This window comes from Rhincodon typus, chromosome 8 (assembly GCF_021869965.1).
Source record: "Rhincodon typus isolate 14 chromosome 8, sRhiTyp1.1, whole genome shotgun sequence".
NCBI classification, from domain to species: domain Eukaryota; kingdom Metazoa; phylum Chordata; class Chondrichthyes; order Orectolobiformes; family Rhincodontidae; genus Rhincodon; species Rhincodon typus.
Window position 1 is genome coordinate 15,564,781 of NC_063339.1, and position 19,636 is coordinate 15,584,416.

The following is a 19,636-nucleotide window of genomic DNA, read 5'->3' on the forward strand; positions in this document are numbered from 1 at the left end:
GATGAGTAACGACTAGGAGAGGCAGGCAGGTAGTCCAGGAGTCTAACAGGTATACCGTTTTGGATACTGTTGCGGCTGGAGGGGGGGCGCAGTGGATGGCCTCCTGGGGGAGTATAACAGCAGCAGCTAGGCCTGTGGCAACACAACTGGCTCTGCTGTAGAGCAGGGTTGGGCAAGATCCAAGTGAGCGATAGTGGTAGGAGACTCGTTAGTTAGGGGCATAGACAGGCATCTCTGTAGCTGTGTCCAAGACTCCAGGATGGTGTGTTGCCTTCCTGGTGCCAGGGCCAAGGACATCTCTGAGCAGTTGCACGACATTCTTAAAGGGGAGGGTGAGCAGCCAGAGGTCGTGGTGCACATTGGTACCAATGACATAGATAGAAAGAGGGAAAAGTGGTCCTGCAGAGTGAGTACAGGGAGTTAGGAAAGACGCAGAAGAGTAGGACATCGAGGATAGTAATCTCTGGTTTACTGTCAGTGCCACGTGCTAGTGAAGCAAGGAACAGAAAGATAGGACAGATGAATGCGTGGCTAAGGTGCAGGGGGCAGGGTTTCAATTTCTTGGATTGTTGGGACATTTTCTGGGGCAGGGGTAACCTGTTCAAGAGGGACAGGTTGCACCTAAACTGGAAGGGAACAAATATCCTTTCAGGGAGGTTGGCTAGTGCTACATGGGAGGCTTTAAACTATAGAGGCAGGGGGCTGGGAGATCAGAAAGCGGAGGGATTGAGGGGAAGGTAGATGTTAAGACCAGTAAATCAGAAAGAAAAGACAGGCATAGACAGGTAAAGGAATACGATGGTACCAAAGGGTTTATTTTAACACAAGGAGTATTATAGGTAAGGCAGATGAGCTCAGAGCCTGGATCAGTACATGGGACTATGTTATTGTGCCCATTACAGAGATTTGGTTGAGAGAGGTTGAGAGAGGCTGCTCAACCTTCCAGGGTTTTGTTGTTTTAGACACAATAGAGACAAAGGTAGAAGAGCTGGAGGAATTGCATTACAAATCAGGGAGAATGTTGCATCTGCACACAGGGAGGACACACTGGAGTGCTTACCCACTAAAGTAATATGATTAGAGCTCAAAAATAAGATGAACTCAATCTTTCTGAGAGGATTATACTATAGGTCCCCCAACAGCCACCGAGACATTGAGTAACAAATATGTAGGCAGATTACGGAAAGGTGCAATAAAAACAGAGTTGTCATAGTGGGTGACTTTAACTTCCCCAATATTGACTGGGACTCCCTTAGAGCAAGAGGCTTGGACAGGGCGGAATTTGTTAAGTGCATCCAAGAGGGTTTCTTGAAACCATATATGGGTAGTCCAACTTGAGGAGGGGCCACACTGGACCTTTTATTGGCTAATGAACCTGGCCAGGTGACTGATCTTTCAGTGGGACAGCATTTTGGAAACAGTAATCACAACTTCTTAAGTTTTAAGACAGCTATGAATAAGGATAAGCCAGCACCTTGCAGGAAGGTACTAAATTGGAGGAGGGCAAATTACATCAGTACCTAGGCAGGAGCTACAGAAGATTAATTGGGAGGAGCTGTTATCAGGCAAATCCACATTTGACACGTGGGAACTGTTTAAAGACCTGCTGGGGAGAATTCAAGACCAAAATGTTCCAGTAGACCCTTTTCTGAAGAAGGGTCCAGACCCAAAACGTCAACTTTCCTGCTCCTCTGATGCTGCCTGGCCTGCTGTGTTCCTCCAGCCCTACACCTTGTTATCTCTTGTACCAGGAAGTTGCTTGGATTAGAGGGCATGAGCTATAGGAGAGACCAGAAAAACTCATGTTGTTTTCTCTTCCGCGGTGGAGGCTGAGGGGAGACTTGATAGAATCGTAGGAGTCTGGAACACGCTGCCAGGGGTGGTGGTGGAGGCAGATAAGGACATTTAAGGGACTTTTATATAAGCACATGAATATGCAAGGAATGGAGGGATATGGACCAAAGGCAGGCAGAAGGGATTAGTTTCATTTGGCGTCATGTTCAGCACAATATTGAGGGCCAAAGGGCCTGTTCCTGTGCTGTGCTCTTCTATGTTCTATGTTCTATACAATGATTTCAAAAGTCACTTGTGATGCCTCTCACTGTGCATTTTGCCACTTAAATGGAATGAAGTCTAAAAGCTTACTACCTTGACATGACCTCCCATCAGGGTTCAGTAGGAATCCAGCATTACACTGGCAGGAGTAGGAACCAGCGATATTGGCGCACAGCTGCTGACAGTATCCATGTCGACATTCATCAATGTCTGGAGAGGAAACAGACAGGAGTTTAAAGAGAGAAATGTTTTCACATTCAAAACAAGAGATAATCACATAACATTTTACCCCTTTAGTTATCCCTTAACTTCAGAGATGAATACAAGGTAAAAGCTTTCCTTTTGTTTTGTGGCACAGATAATGTTATTTTAGGACATTCCATAAACACAGGAGATATTTTAATTCAATCCTTCTCATTTTAATTAAACATCTTAAAAAATGCCTATTTGCTCACTCCAAGCTCAGACAAAGAGTATGAGAAGCTTTTGATTGCCTTAGTGCTCAACCATCTCTCACTTTCAGTCTTAAATATTTTCAGTAATTGAGCATTTGCAGCCTCTAGGGCAGAGAATTCGAAAGATTCACAATCAATATTCCTCCTATCTCAATCTGAAATGTCTAGCCCCTTATCCTGAGACTCAGTACACTTGTCCATAATTCTCCAGCCGGAAGAAAAGCAGACTCTGAGCCTCTCAAACTCTTGAAGAAATGTATACTTTTCAATGCGTGACTTTTCGTTCTCCTGAACTCTAGAGAATTTAAAGCCCAGTATGTTTGCTTTCCCTTCATAGGTCAATCCTATCACTGTGACTAGTGACTGAGCTCCAACTTTAATCTACCTCACAGAAAGAAAGTCAATGCACCATTTAGTACCTCTGGAAAATCCATGGGATTTGTCCAACAGGAGACTGGCACATTCCCTGAAGTGCAAACAGGTAAAAATGGCTGTAAATTTGGAGGGAAATCAGAAATAAACCATAATGTCTCACTGTCCTAAAGTGTTATTATTAATTAACTGTCTCACAATTTGCTTTCTGAAAATTCATTTGTTGGATGCGGGCATCGCAGCCTCAGCCAGCACTTATTGCCCATCTCTCGTTGCCTTTGAGAAAGTGATGGTGAGCTGTCTTCTTGAACCATTGCTGACCATGTGCTGTAGATAGGTAATGTTGAACATAGGGATGTGGGGTGGGGGGTGAGGGGGAAGGGGGCAGGGAATGTGCTAGAACTGATTGGAGAATCATCAGGCTGTCCTTTACTCTGATTGGACATGGTTGAGGGGCCATAATGATTCCTGTCAGAAATGGCTTCCTCCTTTCAATCTTTGTCAGCAAAGTCAGGAAAATCACCTTTCGTCAGCATAGTGGAGAATATTGTGAGAGACAGTAAGAACTGCCGCTGCTGGGGTCAGAGAAAACACAGTGTGGAGCTGAAGGAACACAGCAGGCCAGGCAGCATCAAAGCAGCAGGAAAGCTGACGCTTCGGGTCGCAACCCTTCTTCAGAAAATCTTTCCTGCTCCTTTGATGCTGCCTGGCCTGCTGTGTTCTTCCAGCTCCACACGGAGAATATTGTAAGCCTGTATCTGGGTGTATTTATCATTTCGCCTGAGGAAAAAGATTTGTTCGTCCTGTTGCTACACAGCAACTGGAGGATATCATCCACACCCATCTAAGCCTGCTTTCCCAGATGATGCACAAGGTAGAAGGTAGGCAGTTCCTGACAGAGACGTGGGGGACAGCTATTCGGAGAAAGGCTTACATTTTTAAAAAGTGCTGGGACCCGCGTCAAACCTAGATATTCTGATGCCTGGCTAGTGAGTGGGACCGGGAGGAGGAGTGTGATTGAGAAGGTCCTTAACAGTTAATGGGGTGGATGGGACTCAGAGGGAATAGAATCATAGTCATAGAGTCATACATAATGGAAACAGACCTTTCAGTCCAACCAGTCCATGCCGAACATAATCCCAAACTAAACTAGTCCCACCTACCAACTGTTGGCCCATGTCCCTCCAAACCTTTCCTATTCACTTATCCAAAGGTCTTTTCAATGTTGTAATTGTACCCACATCCACAACTTTTTCAGGAAGTTCATTCCACATGTGAAATTTGCCCCCAGGTGTGTTTTTTTAAATCTCTCTCCTCTCATCTTAAAAATGTGCCTTCTCGTCTTGAAATTCCCCACCCTGGGGAAACAATACCTACCATTAACCCTATCTGTACCCCTCATGATTTTATAAACTATAATAAGGTAACCTCGCAAGCTCCTATCCTCCAGTATAAAAATACAGTATTACTTTGAAATGAAAATACTGGTCGTACTGGAGGAACACTGTTCTGTGGTACACAAGACAGGTCAAATCCCTACGTATCATTTGCAAGCTTTACCGATTCTTCCTTCTGTGAAGGAGGTTCCTGCTGAGAGTGGGGGTTCTGATTAGGATTGAGGGAGAGGATAGGTTTCAGCTTTGGAAACATGAGAAATCTAATCTGGATGGAGTTTGGGAGGGAAATGAGGGTAAGAATGGGATCATGGCAGTCTGGGCTGGGTCAGTGAGATCTGGTGGAGCAGGTTGAGTTGGAAGCAATGGCACTGGAGAATGTGTGATTGGAATAGATTGCCCATGTGAGACCAGTCAATCTGACAGGGAATGCGCAAAGCCCAATGTACTTGTTTTGCAGCTTCTACTTCTTATTAGCTAGTTCACTGGTTCACTTACTAATTAGCTAGCTCACTGACCTAAGACTCACCATGAGAGAGCTCAAACAGCAAAGGACTTGAGCATTGAAACTACAAAAATTTGAGTCCTAATCTATTTCCTCCCCATTTGTCCCTGCAGGGATAGCATCACTGAGCAAGAATCCTGCATGATTTTAATTTAATTCCTTCACTTATCATGAAATGAATTAACACTTACCCATACACTGTCCCTCTACTAACCAATAACCCTCAGTGCAGGAACAACTGTAGCCTCCCTCAGTGTTTATGCAGATCTGTGAAGGGTTACATTGGTGGGTTCCTGATGTACATTCATCTATATCTGTACAGGGGGAAAAAGACAAATATGTTAGAGATGCTGCAAAATTATTTCAAAATGCTAAGGTCATTCTTCAAAGGGAGTTAAAGAGAGATGACTCGTTCGTCCATAGCAAATATGAAAGATAGAACTTTTACACATAACAACACAAGAATTAGGAGCAGGAGTTGGCAATTCAACCTCTCAAGCCTGCTCCTCAATTTAATATGATCATGGCTGATATCATCTCAGCCTCAACTCCACTTTCTTGTGCATTCTCCATAACTGTTCAATCCATCAGTAATTAAAATTCTATCTTCCCCTTAAATGTCCTCAATATCCCAGTATCCACCTTACTCTGGGGCAGTGAATTCCACAGATTCATGACCCTTTGAGAGAATAATTTTTCTTCACTTGTTTTAAATCTGCTACTCTCATCCTAAAAGAATGACTTCTCATTCTAGCTTGCTCCACATGAGGAAACACCCTTTTCACGTCTACTTTGTCAATCCCCTTTAGCATCTTGTATACCTCAATTAGATCTTCTCTCCTTCTTCTAAACTCCAGACAGTATAGGCCTAAACTGCTCAAAACACAAACCCCTCACCTATGGAAGCAATCTAGTGAATGTCCTCTGAATTGTCTTCAATCCAATTGCATCTCTCCTCAAGTAAAGGAACCAAAGGTGTACACAAAACTCCAGATGCAATCATACTAATGCCTGTTCAGTTGCAGCAACACTTCCCTATTTTTATATTCTATTCTTCTAGCAATAAATGCCAAAATTTCATTTGCCTTCCTTGTTACCTGCTGTACCTGTATGCTAGTTTTCTGTGATTCATACACAAGGAGACCCAGATTGCTTTGCACTGAAACACTCTGAAGTTTCTCTTCGTTTAGATATTAAGTTGCCTTTTGATTCCTCTGACCTTACACTTATCCACGTTAAATCTCATCCACAAAATTTTGGCCCATTCACCGAACCTATTCATATGCATTTGTAAATTTCTTATCTCTGTGTAGAAGTCATAGATTGTAAGTAATTGGGATCCAAGGATTGAACCCTGTGGCACCCCACTAGTTACATTTTAGCAACCAGAAAAAGACCCATTTGTCCTGACTCTCTGCTTTCTGTTGGATAGCCAACCCTCTATCCAAGTTAATTACCCTTAACCTCATGTGAGCTTATCTTGTGTATTAACATTTTGTGTGGCACCTTATTAAGTGAATACACTGGAGAAATGGTACTCAAATAGCACAACAACACATGGGACAGTTTCTCTTCATACTTTCACTTATACCGGCTGCATCTCTAAGTTAAGAATTTGAATGTTTCTTTGTTCATCTACAGACAAGGGGAAAAATAAAGACTAACAGTCAAATAGCACCTTCTGCAGCCTCTGGACATTCCAAAGCACACTACCATCAATGAACACAGCAGGCATTTCTGAAGAAGTATCTAGGCCCGAAACGTCAGCCTTCCTGCTCCTCTGATGCTGCTTGGCCTGCTGTGTTCATCCAGCTCTACACCTTGTTATCGCTACCATCAATGAAGTGCTTTTGAAGTGTAGTGATGCTTGTGCTGTAGGAAACACGGCAGACCATCTGCATAGCAAGCTCTCACATATAGTAATGTGATAACAGCAAAATATTCTATTCAGTGTTGCTGTTGAGGGATAAGTATTGGCCAGGACAACTCTTCTTAGTAATAGAATCACAGGGTCATTAATACCTAGCTTAGAGAAAAGATAGAATTGATGTTGAATGATGCTACCTCTTTGCTGCACTGGAGTATAGCTTATAACTTTTTGTGTTAAATTGACTGAACTGGACCTGCCATATAAATACAGTGGCTACAATAGCAGGTCTGAGGCTGGGAATCCTGCAGTGAGTAATTCATTTCCTGACTCCACAAAGCCTGCCCATCATCTATTCCCCACTTGCCTGGATGGGTGTAGCTTGAACAACAGTCAAGAAGCTTGACACCATCCAAGACAACACAGTCCTGCCCTCCACATTGACATCCTCCAATGCCAACGCACTCCCAGTACAATTCTGACCACAGTTCCCACTCAGATTGGGAGCAAGAGGTTAGATATCCTGAGATCACTAGTCATGGCTAGAAGTGTGACAGACTGGGACTCCCACCTGTATCTGTGGGTCCAGACCCTAGCCCAGCTTTCAGCAGTGGAGTCATTTTCATGTTCTGGGCAACTACACAGTAAGTGGTTTGTTCAATGGAAACCAGGACTGCCTTTATGGTGTTGCACTGTTCTGACCACAATGAGATCACCCAGACACAGTTCAATGGACCGTAAGTATGTTTCTTCATCACTAATACTACCTGATCTAATACCTTTGGCAACTCCAACTTATTTCAATGACTTTCAGCAAGTTCTACTGAAATGATGAAAAATATGTTTTGTGAAACTGTTGGTGCAGCCTGCAAGTCCCTGAGATGCCCTCACCTTCCCTGGCACAGGGAGAGGCAGGGGTCTACCCATGGCTCTTACCAAAAGGTGCCTGTGCAGAAAACACAGAGCGGCATCCTGGCAGATCCAGGTTCCACTTCACAGCCCAGTCCCTAAGAGATGCCACCCAAGCACCATCTGCCTAACTCTAAATAAAGGCCTAACCCATTTAGCTGTTTCTGAGGAGGCTACTGCACTGCTTTTCCAGTCTAAATGGACCCGCTGCTGTCATTGCTGCTGGCTGTCTCCTTGCCCCTCACTTAAAATCGTTGTATTCTTGAAGACTTCTTTAACTGCAGTATTTTCCACTTTCTTCTTCTTGTGAAGTTGTGGATTCTTTGTCTTGAAAATAATTTCTTCAGCTTTTGAAGCCAGGTATCTAGCTTACTGCACACTGTGTCTTAAGAGGTGTCTACGGTTAGCACTTGGTTCTGCTGGGATCTTCTTTTAGATAGTTAAGTTGCCACAAACCCTTCATGTCGTACAAGTCTGTGGAATTTATATATTACCTGGTAAAGTATTAATCACTAATAAGCCTTCAACAAAAGTCTCTTACACAATAGTAGGATAACAGGATAAATTAGTTTAAGGCTGTGGTTTACCACCTTAACACTGGGTAAGAGACATTGTTGTCTCCTAAGAGATTGTAGCTACAGACTAGAAACCCATTAACAACAATCCTCACAGAAACGATCATTTATGTACCAGTGGGAGGAGGTATTCCAAAATTTCTGAGTTAACATTTGCAGACCGACTACCTTAAACAATAATTTCACTCTCTGCTACTGCCTCAGGCCACTCAATTCCTCACTGTCAACTTTGAAGGCACCCTCAGTACTACCTTGTATAAATTAAAATGCATCTGAAACTTCATTGTCACTTAATTCAATGCACTGGTCAATATCCATGGCTTTGTTCAGACATCAGTACTCAAGGCAGAAACACTCTCTATTTCTGCAACCTGTTCATAATTATGACCAGACATAACCACAGAGACACCTTGCTGGGGAAATGCTCTAACATAACAGTGCCTCCACTTTGGGTTTTAATTGACCGATGGTCTCCACAGAATTCTTTCAATCAATTCCTTGCTAGTGCCTGCAGAACCCCAAATATTTCTATGAAAACATTACACAAAATCTACCTCTTCGACTTTGCTATAATAAAACAAGTAACAGTGGGTGTTGAAGATCTAAAACAAAAGGTAGAAATTGTTGGAGAAGCGAAAAGTAGAAACTGTTGGAGAAACTCGGCAGGTCTGGCAGAATCTGTGGAGAGAAAGCAGAGTTAACGTTTCAAGTCCCATGACCATTATCAGAACTAGTCCAGAAGGGCCCCTGGACTCAAATGTTAACTTTGCTTTCTCTCCACAGATGCTGCCAGACCTGCTGAGTTTCTCCAGCAATTTCAATTTTTGTTTTATCTTCAACTCTGCTATTGGTTAACTACTATAACTCATCTTTCATAAGAGCAATCATTGCATCTGTGTAAGTTGCTATGAGATATTTTACAAAAATGTGCCATGGCTGTTGCTATCATTGTTATGACAATTGTATCTACTTACTGCTTTAATATTCACTGGTCCTGCACAACATTTCAGTTTAAATTATATTTATTTGGCTACATTTTAAAGGACACCTCCTGCGCACACAGCATATTAACTCTTTGATAGATTTTAAAGTATTATTCATCAACTTGTTCAAACACATTATGACACACTTCCAGGACAGGTTACACTTGAACCTGAACCTAAACCTTCTTGATAACTTTTAATGATGACAGAAAGTCAATTAAGAATAAATTTTTTTTTTATTCTTGGAGCACAGAACATCAGATGCTGGTAACAACAGAAACCTTCTATGTTAAAGGTGCAATATAAATGTAAAACAACCAAACAGTCTTCACAGAAATGATTATCAAACAGAATTTGGCACTAAGAATACTGGACACAGAGGATTGTGTACTCATTATACAAACTGCCTAATGTTCCTGACATGCAAAACAATCCCATTATTTCCCTTCGAAAGCATGCTGACCTCTGATTTAACAAAAAAGTTATATTCATTGGACTTTAAATTGCACTCTTCGTAAGAAAGTTCATATCCCATAATAGGGAGGTCCTAAAGTATTTAGAGAGAGGATCTGGGAGCAGAGAATTTGACCACTAATTCAGCGGGTGAACTGTGAGATAGTGAGAAAGTGCTGATGAATAAAAAATGGCCATGAGATTATCGAGGCAGCATCTCCAGAACAAATATTACTAAATTAATCTACGGAGAAACTCTTCCAACGAATTCCTTGCTAGTGTTTGCAGAACCCCAAATATTTCTGCAAAAACATTACACAAATGAAGTGGAAAGATTCCATTGCAGTGATTGAATTGTTATATTCCTGCAGCACCAGTTATTTCTGGTTCAGCTGTCATTTGGTAATTGCCCCCTCCTGTTCTACATCCTCACAACAGAATTCCCAGGAGGTCATTTATCTGATATTACAATTAAGGATAGAATTTATTATGAAAATAATAAATCCTCAGGGCAATCAGTGCATTAGTTCAAACGGAAGTGTAACAAAGTACTCTCAATAAGAGTAGCAATTTCATTTGGTCCTCAACACAATGAAGGCTATTCACTTGTTTAAACCTGTTCAAGGTGTTATTATTTTATTTCTGCACATTTTAATTCCTGTTTCTTTAAACAAATCTCACTGTGGGAATTATCCTAATAAAGAAAGCATATTGCTTATGACCTAAGGATGTCCTAAAGCATTTTACAGCCAGTGACATTCTTTTGAAGAATAGTGACTGTTGTTATTGTAAGAACATGTCAGCCAATTTTTACACAGCAAGCACCCACAAAGAGAAATAATGCAGTGATCAGATATTCTGTATGATGTCAGTTGAGGGTTTGAAGAATAAGTATTGGCTCGGACAACAGTGACAACTTCAAAATCCACATACACGTCATTACCTTATTTCTTTATTTTTCTACTTTTAACTGTAGTGATGAACTTTTAAACTTATTTCTAATTTTTTTTTGTACCTAAGATTTTGCACCTAGATACTTCTGTACCTAGGATGATGCCAGGAATGGCAACATTATACACATTATCCCCCTGTACCCCTACACTTGAGTATGCGTGACAGTAAAAGCTAAATCTAAGTCTAAAGGTGACAGAACAAAAAGCAATAACTGTTAGTAAAGCATGCAGTATTACAGGCTTCATTAATATGGGCATAGAGTGCAAGAGCAGGGAAATTATACTGAGTTAAAAAGGATGCTGGTTAGACCTCAGTTGGAGTATTGTATACAGTTTCTGAGCACCACACTTTAGGAGGATGTGGATCCATTGGAGACAGTATAGATAAGATTTACAAAAACGGTTCCACAGTTTGGAAACTTTGCTTATAAGGATAGTTTAGAGAAGTTGGAACTGTTTTCCTTGGAGAGGGGCAGGCTGAGAGGAGGCTTAATAGAAGTTATCAAGAACGTTAGTAACCTAGACAGAGTGGATAGGAAGAAACTGTTCCAGCTCATAAAAGCAAAGGGCAGAGTTTTAAAGTGTTTTCCAAAGTAGCAAATATGCAATAAGAAAAGTCTTTTTCATGCAGCCACTAGCTAGGGACTAGAATGCACTGCCTGGAAGTGTAGTGGAGGCAGGTTCAATTGATGCAATTGAGAGATTAGATAATTATTTAAATAGAAACAATATTCAGGGTCTAGAGAAAAGGCAGGAGATTGCCACATAGCCAAAATATTCAAACAGCCAGTACAGACATGATTGGCTGAATGGCGTCCTTCTACACCATAACAAATCTGCACCATTTATACCCACCTGAGAAAACAGACAGAATTCCGTTTAATGTGTCAACTAAGAGACAGCTTTTCCGACAAAGCAGCATTCCCTCAGAGTACTTTCTAAATGATAACTTATACTTAAATAGTGCTTGCAATACAATGAAATGCACAAAATCTTTATAGGAACATACAAATCCAAATATGACACCAAGTCATATCAGGCAACTGATTTCTTTTGAGGAGGTAACCAGGAGTATTGATGAGGATAACATATTTGATGTGGTCTGTGTGGGCTTTAGCAAGGTATTTGATAAGGTCCCTTGTGGCAGACTGCTTAAAAAACTAATTGACCATTGGAACCTAAGCAAAGTGGCAAGTTGAAACCAAAATTGGCTGAGAGACAGGTAGCAGCTTGTTGAGGGGTGTTATGATGACTGGAAGCCTATTTCTAGGAGAGGTCTGCAGGGCTCAGTTTTGGGCCCTTACTGTTTGTGGTGTACATTAATGATTTGGACTTAAATGCAGGCAGTATGACAAAGAAGTTTGCAGATGACACAAAACTTGGTCAGGTGGTAAATAGTGATGAGGATAGCCATAAACTGCAGGAGAATATTAACACACATGGACAGAGCAGTGGCAAATGGAATTCAACCCAGCAAAGTGTAAGGTAATGCACTTGAAGAGGGCTAACAAGGCAAGAGATGACACTATAAATGGTTGGATCTAGAAACTGCTAATGATCAGAGTGTCCTTGGTGCGCAGAACCACAGATCTCTGAGGTAGCAGGATAGGTTGATAAGGTGGTTAAGAAGGCATGTGAGATACTTGCTTTCATAAGCCAAGGTATAGAATACAAGCGCAGGGAAATTGTGCTCTAACTGGATAAGCCATTGCTTAGGCAACAACTGAAGTATTGCATGAAATTCTGGTCATCACATTATAAGGATGTGATTACACTAGAGAGGGTACAAAGGAGAATAACCAAGATGCTGAAGGATCGAAGCTATGAAGAAAAGTTGGATAGGGAAAGATATATTGATATTGGAGGCAGTCCAAAGAAGGTTAACTAAGTTGATATTTTTGAATATAGAAGATTAAGAGGTGACTTAATTAAAACATACAAGATTCTTAGGGGACTTGACAGGGTAGATGCGGAAAGGTTGTTTCCCCTTGTGGAAAATTCTAGGATCATTGGACATAATCTCAGAATAAGGATTCACACAATTAAGTAGGAATAAGTACGAACTTCTACATTCAGAGGATAGTGAATCTGTGGAATACTTTACTGCAGAGGGCTGTTGAGGCTGAACTTTAATCAGTAAGGGAATCAAGAGTTAAAGGAAAAGGCAGGAAAGTAAAGTTGGGGATGATCAGATCAGCCATGATCTCGTTGAATGATGGAGCATTGAATGGGCCAATTGGCTTATTTCTGCTCCTATGTCTTATGATCTTATGGTCTTTTGAATAGGCAAGAACTGTTTTCTTTGGAATGGTGAAGGTTGAGAGGGAAACTTATAGAGGCATATAAAATTATGACAGGCATAGAAAGGGTGGTCAGGAAGGCACATTTTCCATTAGTAGAGGGGGGCATAGAATTGAGGTAAGAGAGTAGTTGAGAAATCTTTTGACCAAGAGGGTGGATATCTGGAACTCACTGCCTGAAAGGGTAATTGAGTTAGAAACCTTTAAACCATACTTAGATACTCATTTGCATTATAATAGCATCCAAGGCTATGGGCCAAGAGCTTGAAAATGGAATTAGTGTAGTCAAATCTTGGTTGACCAGTTCACACACAATTGCCCAAATGCCCACCTGTGCTGTAAACATCTACGATACAAGGGGTTAGAAGGCATGTTATAGCTATATAAAGCTGTCAGACCATACCAGGATAATTGTATCCATTTCTGAGTGTCACACCTGAGAAGGGATATATTGATCTTGAAGGGAACACAGGACTGATTTTCCAGAATGATAACTGGACCCCACATAAAATATGAAGAGAAATTACATAAATTACGAGGAGAGATTGCACAAATTGTGGCATGGGTACCAGAACCTAGTGTTATTTGATTAAGCTATCAAGAGGCATGTGTTACACCCATACTAGTATAGAAATTATTGTCTGCAAACTCTTAGCCCCAGACACATTACAATTCAATGAGCTCACCATCAGCCCCAAATTACTCAATCTTCCAGCACAAGACCAATAAAGAAAAACTCAAATTCCTCTCTAACTTACTTCAATGGTCAAGCAAATCTCTGGGTGATTGAAGTAAACAATTTGCTCTTTTAATCCCAGCTAATTTTTATTAAATTCCAAATAATCATAGCCTTCTGTGTCAGGAAGTTGCCTTGCTTTCTTTTGAAAGACTACAGGGAATCTAGGCTCCCTCGTAACCTATTCCAGAGGGCACTGGCTCTGCCAAAGGAATACTTCTTAGTGGCTGAACAAATACCTTGCCACTCTCCTGATCCATATTCCACTCTGAATGAGCAATTTCAGGAACGTAGAAGAAGGAGTAGACCTTTTATTAACATTTGTTCACAGGACATTGGTGTCTCCAGAGAGGCCAGCATTTATTTGCTCAGCCCTAGTTGCCCTTGAAGGTGTTGGTGAGCTCTGTAAATCCATCAGCCTATTTTACACTCATCTTTGCGCCACTGTATGTAGTGTTGCCTGCAAGATTGAAACTTTAGGGAAGATTGAAAGCAACTGGACTGCTCCAGTACTGACAAGCTCTAATCCTTTTAATTAAAACTGAGGTGTGAGTCAACCGAGTGTTAGCGTGTTCAAGTGAAACTTTATATTTTTGCCAGAAAGAAGATTAAGAACAACAGATTTATGTAGTTTCTGAATGCGAAAGAGATTCCTTTTTTGGACTTGTTCACAAAATAATTTGCATTGTTGCTGGAAGATATAAATAATAGGCATTGTTACAGAATGAAATCATTACTACAGTCAGTGGAATTCATCAAAATAAAGATTAAAATAGTAGAAGGCACCAAGTGCCTATATAGATCAATCCCAAAGCATATTGTAGATTGTTACATTCGCACGTAAAAGCCTATTTTACACTCACTCTGGGCCAGTGATGGCTGTCAGCCAATGCTAACAGAGGCCACCTGGTTCCAGTTTAAAGTCTCACACTTCAGAGAATTTGGCTTCAACGATCTCAACATCTGTTCTGAATGTGAACTCTTCCTCTGGGGCCTACAAAAATAATTCAACACTTAACTTTAATGGGCCTCTCCATTTCCATTGCCTGCAGGAGAAAACCATCCCGAGTACATCATAAGGTGGCAGTTTGCTTATTCTAGTCAGGGTTAACTCTGGGCATTTCAAAATAGCAGAGGCTTGATCAGCTGATGCTAACAGAGCAGGAAGTTGACCAACACCACATTGAAGATGCTGTGGCCAGACAAGGCAGGCACAATCAACCCCAAGTAGCATGGAGCAAAGGATTGTTGCTTTCCATGGGGAATGGTTTGAAGTATATGAGCAAAAGGAGCAGCTGATCTCTTGTATCACCCTTAGAAGCATGTATGGAACAATATCGTTCAATAAAGTTTGGAACAGTTTAATATGCCTTGGTAACAGATTGGTACAGGCTGGGCAGATGATCCCTTCTATTGGAACCTAGTTGTTTTGTACTGTTACTCATTGTGCTAGTTGGTATTTGGTTGCATGAAGGAATCTATAGAAGGCAATGGAACAACGTTCAAAAAGTTACAAGAAATTTTAATAAGCAGTAGATCTCTATTTGAGATAGCCATCTCTACAGCATTGTCCTAGAGCCTGCAGTTGAAGATTAATCTTCGGCACCACTGCAGACACCAGTGAAAGTAAGCCACAGAGACAGAGATAAAATTGGTTCCTTCTCCCTTTTCTTTAAACTCTTCCTCTTAGTAGATATAAAAGTACTGGCGATGGGGAATTAAGGACTATTTCACAAACAGTCAATCCAATTGTTAAGTAAGTACCTGGTGCCTTCTAATTGACAGTGGGAAGACTTCTGTCTGGAAAATGGACCAAAGGTATGAGTGTGGGGACAGGGCAGATGTGACAGGAGCTCATGTGATGACACCTCCAGCAATACATCTGATCAGAGTTGGTAACCCTACCTTTCGCTCAAAGAATCCCGTTTTCCAGCTAAAATACAACAAAGCACTGTGGATATTGGAAATCTAAAAGAGAAACAGAAATTGCTGGAGAAACTCAGCAGTCGGGCAGCATCTGTGGAAAGAAAACAAAGTTAACATTTCAGGTCCGGTGACGCTTTTCAGAATGGAATGTTTTGAAGAAGGGTCATTGGAATTATTTACAACATTTTGCACATTTAATTGCATCTGAAAAATGAAGCTGGGGCTCTCATTGGAGCACTACTGCTGACCTTAAAGCCTACAATCTAGCAAGAGGACTAATCCCCACTCCTGCTCGCTATTCACCGAAAGTGCACATACAGTTGTCAGGTTTGTCTGTGAAGTTATCTTTGATGGAGCCAAATGCAACTTCTCACTGTCTGTCCCCTCATTTGAGGAATACCAATACTATATTGTTATATTGTTCGTATTGAAATAGAACATAAATCATTATGAGAATATACGTCTGAGGTGCTATGTTTTACCACTGCGCTCTGCAGTCATGAGTAATGATGTGTCCATCTATCAGTTCACCAACCAGATAGACAGCAGGAGGGAATGCACTCAATGAAATGACAGCATTTTAGGCTAAGTGCCATAAGTTAGATTATTTCTAACTTATGGCACTTAGAAGAAATAAAAGCCAATGGCCTATTGCAGGAGCAATCAATCCCTTCAGAAAAAACATCAAATGGTGGGGAGTTAAAAGGGTAAACTCTTGACACAACATGAGTCCCAACCAAAATTATGCTGGAAAGGTCTCACTGCCTCACTTATGAATAACTTTTCATTCTAACGAAAACTCCTCTTGCATCTCCCCCACTGTCAGAGACAATGCCCTTTGAAGAAAGTAACCCCTAAGAGGAATGTTTCAAACAGTGAACTCCAGAAGTTCAACAGCACCAGTAGAAGGTGGCCAGTGGTACATGAGCTAGCAGCAAGGTGTGCACTTCTTCAGTAATTCCTAAAATGTACAGGGTGCAAAAGATTAAAAGATCTCTAAAATATCCTGATGGGATCCACAGAGAGAATTTATTTCTCGGCATGATATATCAATGGCGAAAATTATGTATACAATGTGATCTTCCTGGGCAAGCAGGGGAGATACAACATGTGTCCCTTTATCTCCTCCCTTCCACGATACAGCACCCACAAATATGCCTTCATGTGAAATCATGATTATTTGTATTTCTTTCAATTTAGTACATTGTATTCATTCATTGCTCATGAAGTGGTCTGCTCTACACTGGGAAGGTTAAACATTGACTGGCTTTGTAGAAAGCCTCCATTTAGTCCGCAATTGTGATCTTGAGCTTTTAGTTATCTAAGATATTAGTGTTCACCCCAAACCTGACCTCGCTTTTAATGAAACTCCATATGAGGTTGTAGAACAACACTCACTGTTCAGCAAAGCACTTTCACAGTCTTATGGACTCAGCACTGAGTTCAAATGATCATTGCTTCCATGTGGTAAGACAGCTGCTGTTGGTAATAACAACAAAACAAAGAAATGCAGAAGCTGGAAATTTGAAACAAAAACAGAAATTGTTGAGAAACTCTGGTTTGGCAGCATCTGTGAAGACAAAGCAGAATTAACCTTTCAGGTCTAGGGACGCAGTCCTCTAAAGCCATCTTGTGTTTTGCTTTTGTTTCTTCCAATACCATCCTTGCAACATCACCCCTTTTGTCACTTCATCTCTCCTGCCTTCCACCCTATCACAGATCTTCCTTGTGTTCTCTGCCTCGCCACCATAGTTCCTTCCTCTCCGCATGCTCAAAACCTACTGTATCTCTAACTTGTTTCAGTTTTCATGTAGGGTTACAGACCTGGAACTTTATTGCTGTTTTCCTCTCCACAGATCCTGCCTGAACTATTGACCATTCTGAGAAACATTAATTCTGATTCTCCCTCCAGAGATGCTGTCAGACCTGCAGAATTTCTCCAGCATTCTCTGTGTTTGATTCAGATTTCTGTCATCCTCGACATTTTACCTTTGTTCGAACATGTTTCCTTTCAGGTTTTCAGCATCTACAGCGTTTTGCTTGTGTGTGGAACTACTATCTGAGGTTGAAAATTGGCATTAAATTCAAAATACATCAAAGCTACACCATTCTCAATTGTCTCAAGGCTCCTACTCTCTTAATGTCAGTTCTACTTCAATTTTCCCTGGTAAGAATGTGAACTAATCTAAACTGAGCCAATATCAGCCCAAATTGGGAGAAGTCTGAGCTGATCCTGATCTATTCTGGTGGTGACTATACACGTAGGTATTTCATGGTAACCATTGCCAGCTTAAATTCCAGATTCTTTTAAATAGAATGCAAATTCTCAATACAACATGGTGGGATTTGAACCTAGGATCTCTGGATCTTTAGTTGAGCGCTCAATTGTTTGTTGCCTTGGAGCATCATGCAGACTTTTCACCATCTGAAAGCTGAAGAACACTTTCAAGTCGCTGTTTCCAGTGGGTGGCATGTGTTTTAAGTTTGCAGTGTTTCAGTTCCTGGTTTTCTGTTCTCTCCAGGTGGCCAAGATAAATAAGCTCAGGGTAGGACAGCTACTTACTGAAGGTGAGTGAAATGAGTTGTTTCAAATGCATGCCAACACACCAGTCAGATGGGAAGGTGGCTGCAAAAGTAAATTCAGAAGACTCTGTATTGACTGGCTTCAACATCACTGAACAGAAATAACAAATCTGAGAGAGGGAATAATTCCAAGGACTTTTGTTCAACCCATGGACAAGTGCATCACCCACCAAGGAAAGGATGGTGCATGAATGCCTTTTTTTCTACTAGTGGGGACATTGGCATCCATGGATGGCCAGCATTTATTGCCCATCCCTAGAAGTCCTCAGTGGTAGTAAGTTGCCTTCTTTAACCACTGTAGTCCATGTGCTGTAGGTAGGCCTATAATACCATTAGAGAGGGAATTTTAGGATTTTGACCCAGCGACAGTGAAGGAACGGTGATATATTTCCAAGTCAGGGTCGTGAGTGGCTTGGAGGTGAACTTGCAAGTGGTGATGTTCTCATTATTTGCTGCCCTTGTCCTTATAGGTGGAAGAAGTCGTGGATTCGGAAGGTGCTGTCTAGGGATCTTTTGCATACTATAGATAGTACACACTGTTGCTATTGAGCATCAGTGGTGGAGGGAATGGATGCTTATGGTTGTCATGCCAATCAAGCGGGCAGCATTATTCTGGATGGTGTCAAACTTCTTAAGTGTTGTTGGTGCTGCACACGTCAAACAATACTCATCAGTATTCCATCACACACCTAGGCTTGTGCTTTGTAGATGGCGGACAAGATTGCGGAATCAGAGGTGAATTACTTACTGCAGTATTCCTCGCCTCTGACCTGCTCTTGTAGCCATTGTATTTATATAATGCATCCATTTGACTTCCTGGTCAATGACAACCCCCGCATGGCAGATTCAGGGTAAAAACAGAACTACAAACGCTGGAAGTCAGAAACAAAAGTAAAATTTCTGGAAAAGCTCAGCAGGTCTGGCAGCACCTGTGGAGAGAAAGCAGAATTAACATTTCGGGTCCAGTGACCTTTCTTCAGAACTAATTATAACTGGGAAAAAGTTGGTATATATTCTAAAGATGGGGTGGTTGGGAGAGTGGGGAGGAGTAAACGATAGGTGGATGAGGACATCACAGAGAGAGAAATACAGATGGGCAGACAAAGGGGAGGGTAAAGGTCAGCCTGGGAGAATGAATAGCTGCTAATGGGGACTGTTAGTGGCCGACCATGTGTTTGTGATAGCAGCCCATATGATGACAAGGCCTGATGTGTGGGGTTGGAGTAAAGATATGGGAGAAGGTGCTCAAGCCCTAAAATTGCTGAACTTGATATTGAATCCTGACGGTTGCAAGGTCCCAAAGCAGAAAATGAGGTGCTGTTAATCCAGTTTGCGCTAAACTTGGCTGGAGCATTGTAGCAAGCCCAAGGCAGAGATATTAACCAGGCAACATGGTGATGTGTTAAAATGGCAGGCAACAGGAAACTCTGGGTCATTGCTGAAGACAGAATGTAGGTGTTCTGAAAAAGCAATCACCCAGTCTGCACTTCAGCTCCCCAGTGTAGAGCAGCAAATGGTGTAGGTGTAGGTGTAGGTGTAGGTGTAGGTGTAGGTGTAGGTGTAGGTGTAG

At 41.5% G+C, this 19,636-nt stretch overlaps 1 protein-coding gene across 3 annotated transcripts in view; it reads right to left on the reverse strand.

Annotated features, from left to right (window-relative positions):
• fbln5 (fibulin 5) overlaps window positions 1-19,636 on the reverse strand; it is a 78,651-nt gene that overhangs the window by 27,388 nt on the left and 31,627 nt on the right. For all 3 annotated transcript variants that reach the window (XM_020531502.2, XM_020531498.2, XM_048600151.1), the window contains 2 exons: window positions 4,973-5,095; window positions 2,149-2,265 (listed from right to left, as the gene is read on the reverse strand). In XM_020531502.2, coding sequence (XP_020387091.1) covers window positions 2,149-2,265; window positions 4,973-5,095 — 240 coding nt within the window. The remainder of the gene's footprint in view (window positions 1-2,148; window positions 2,266-4,972; window positions 5,096-19,636) is intronic.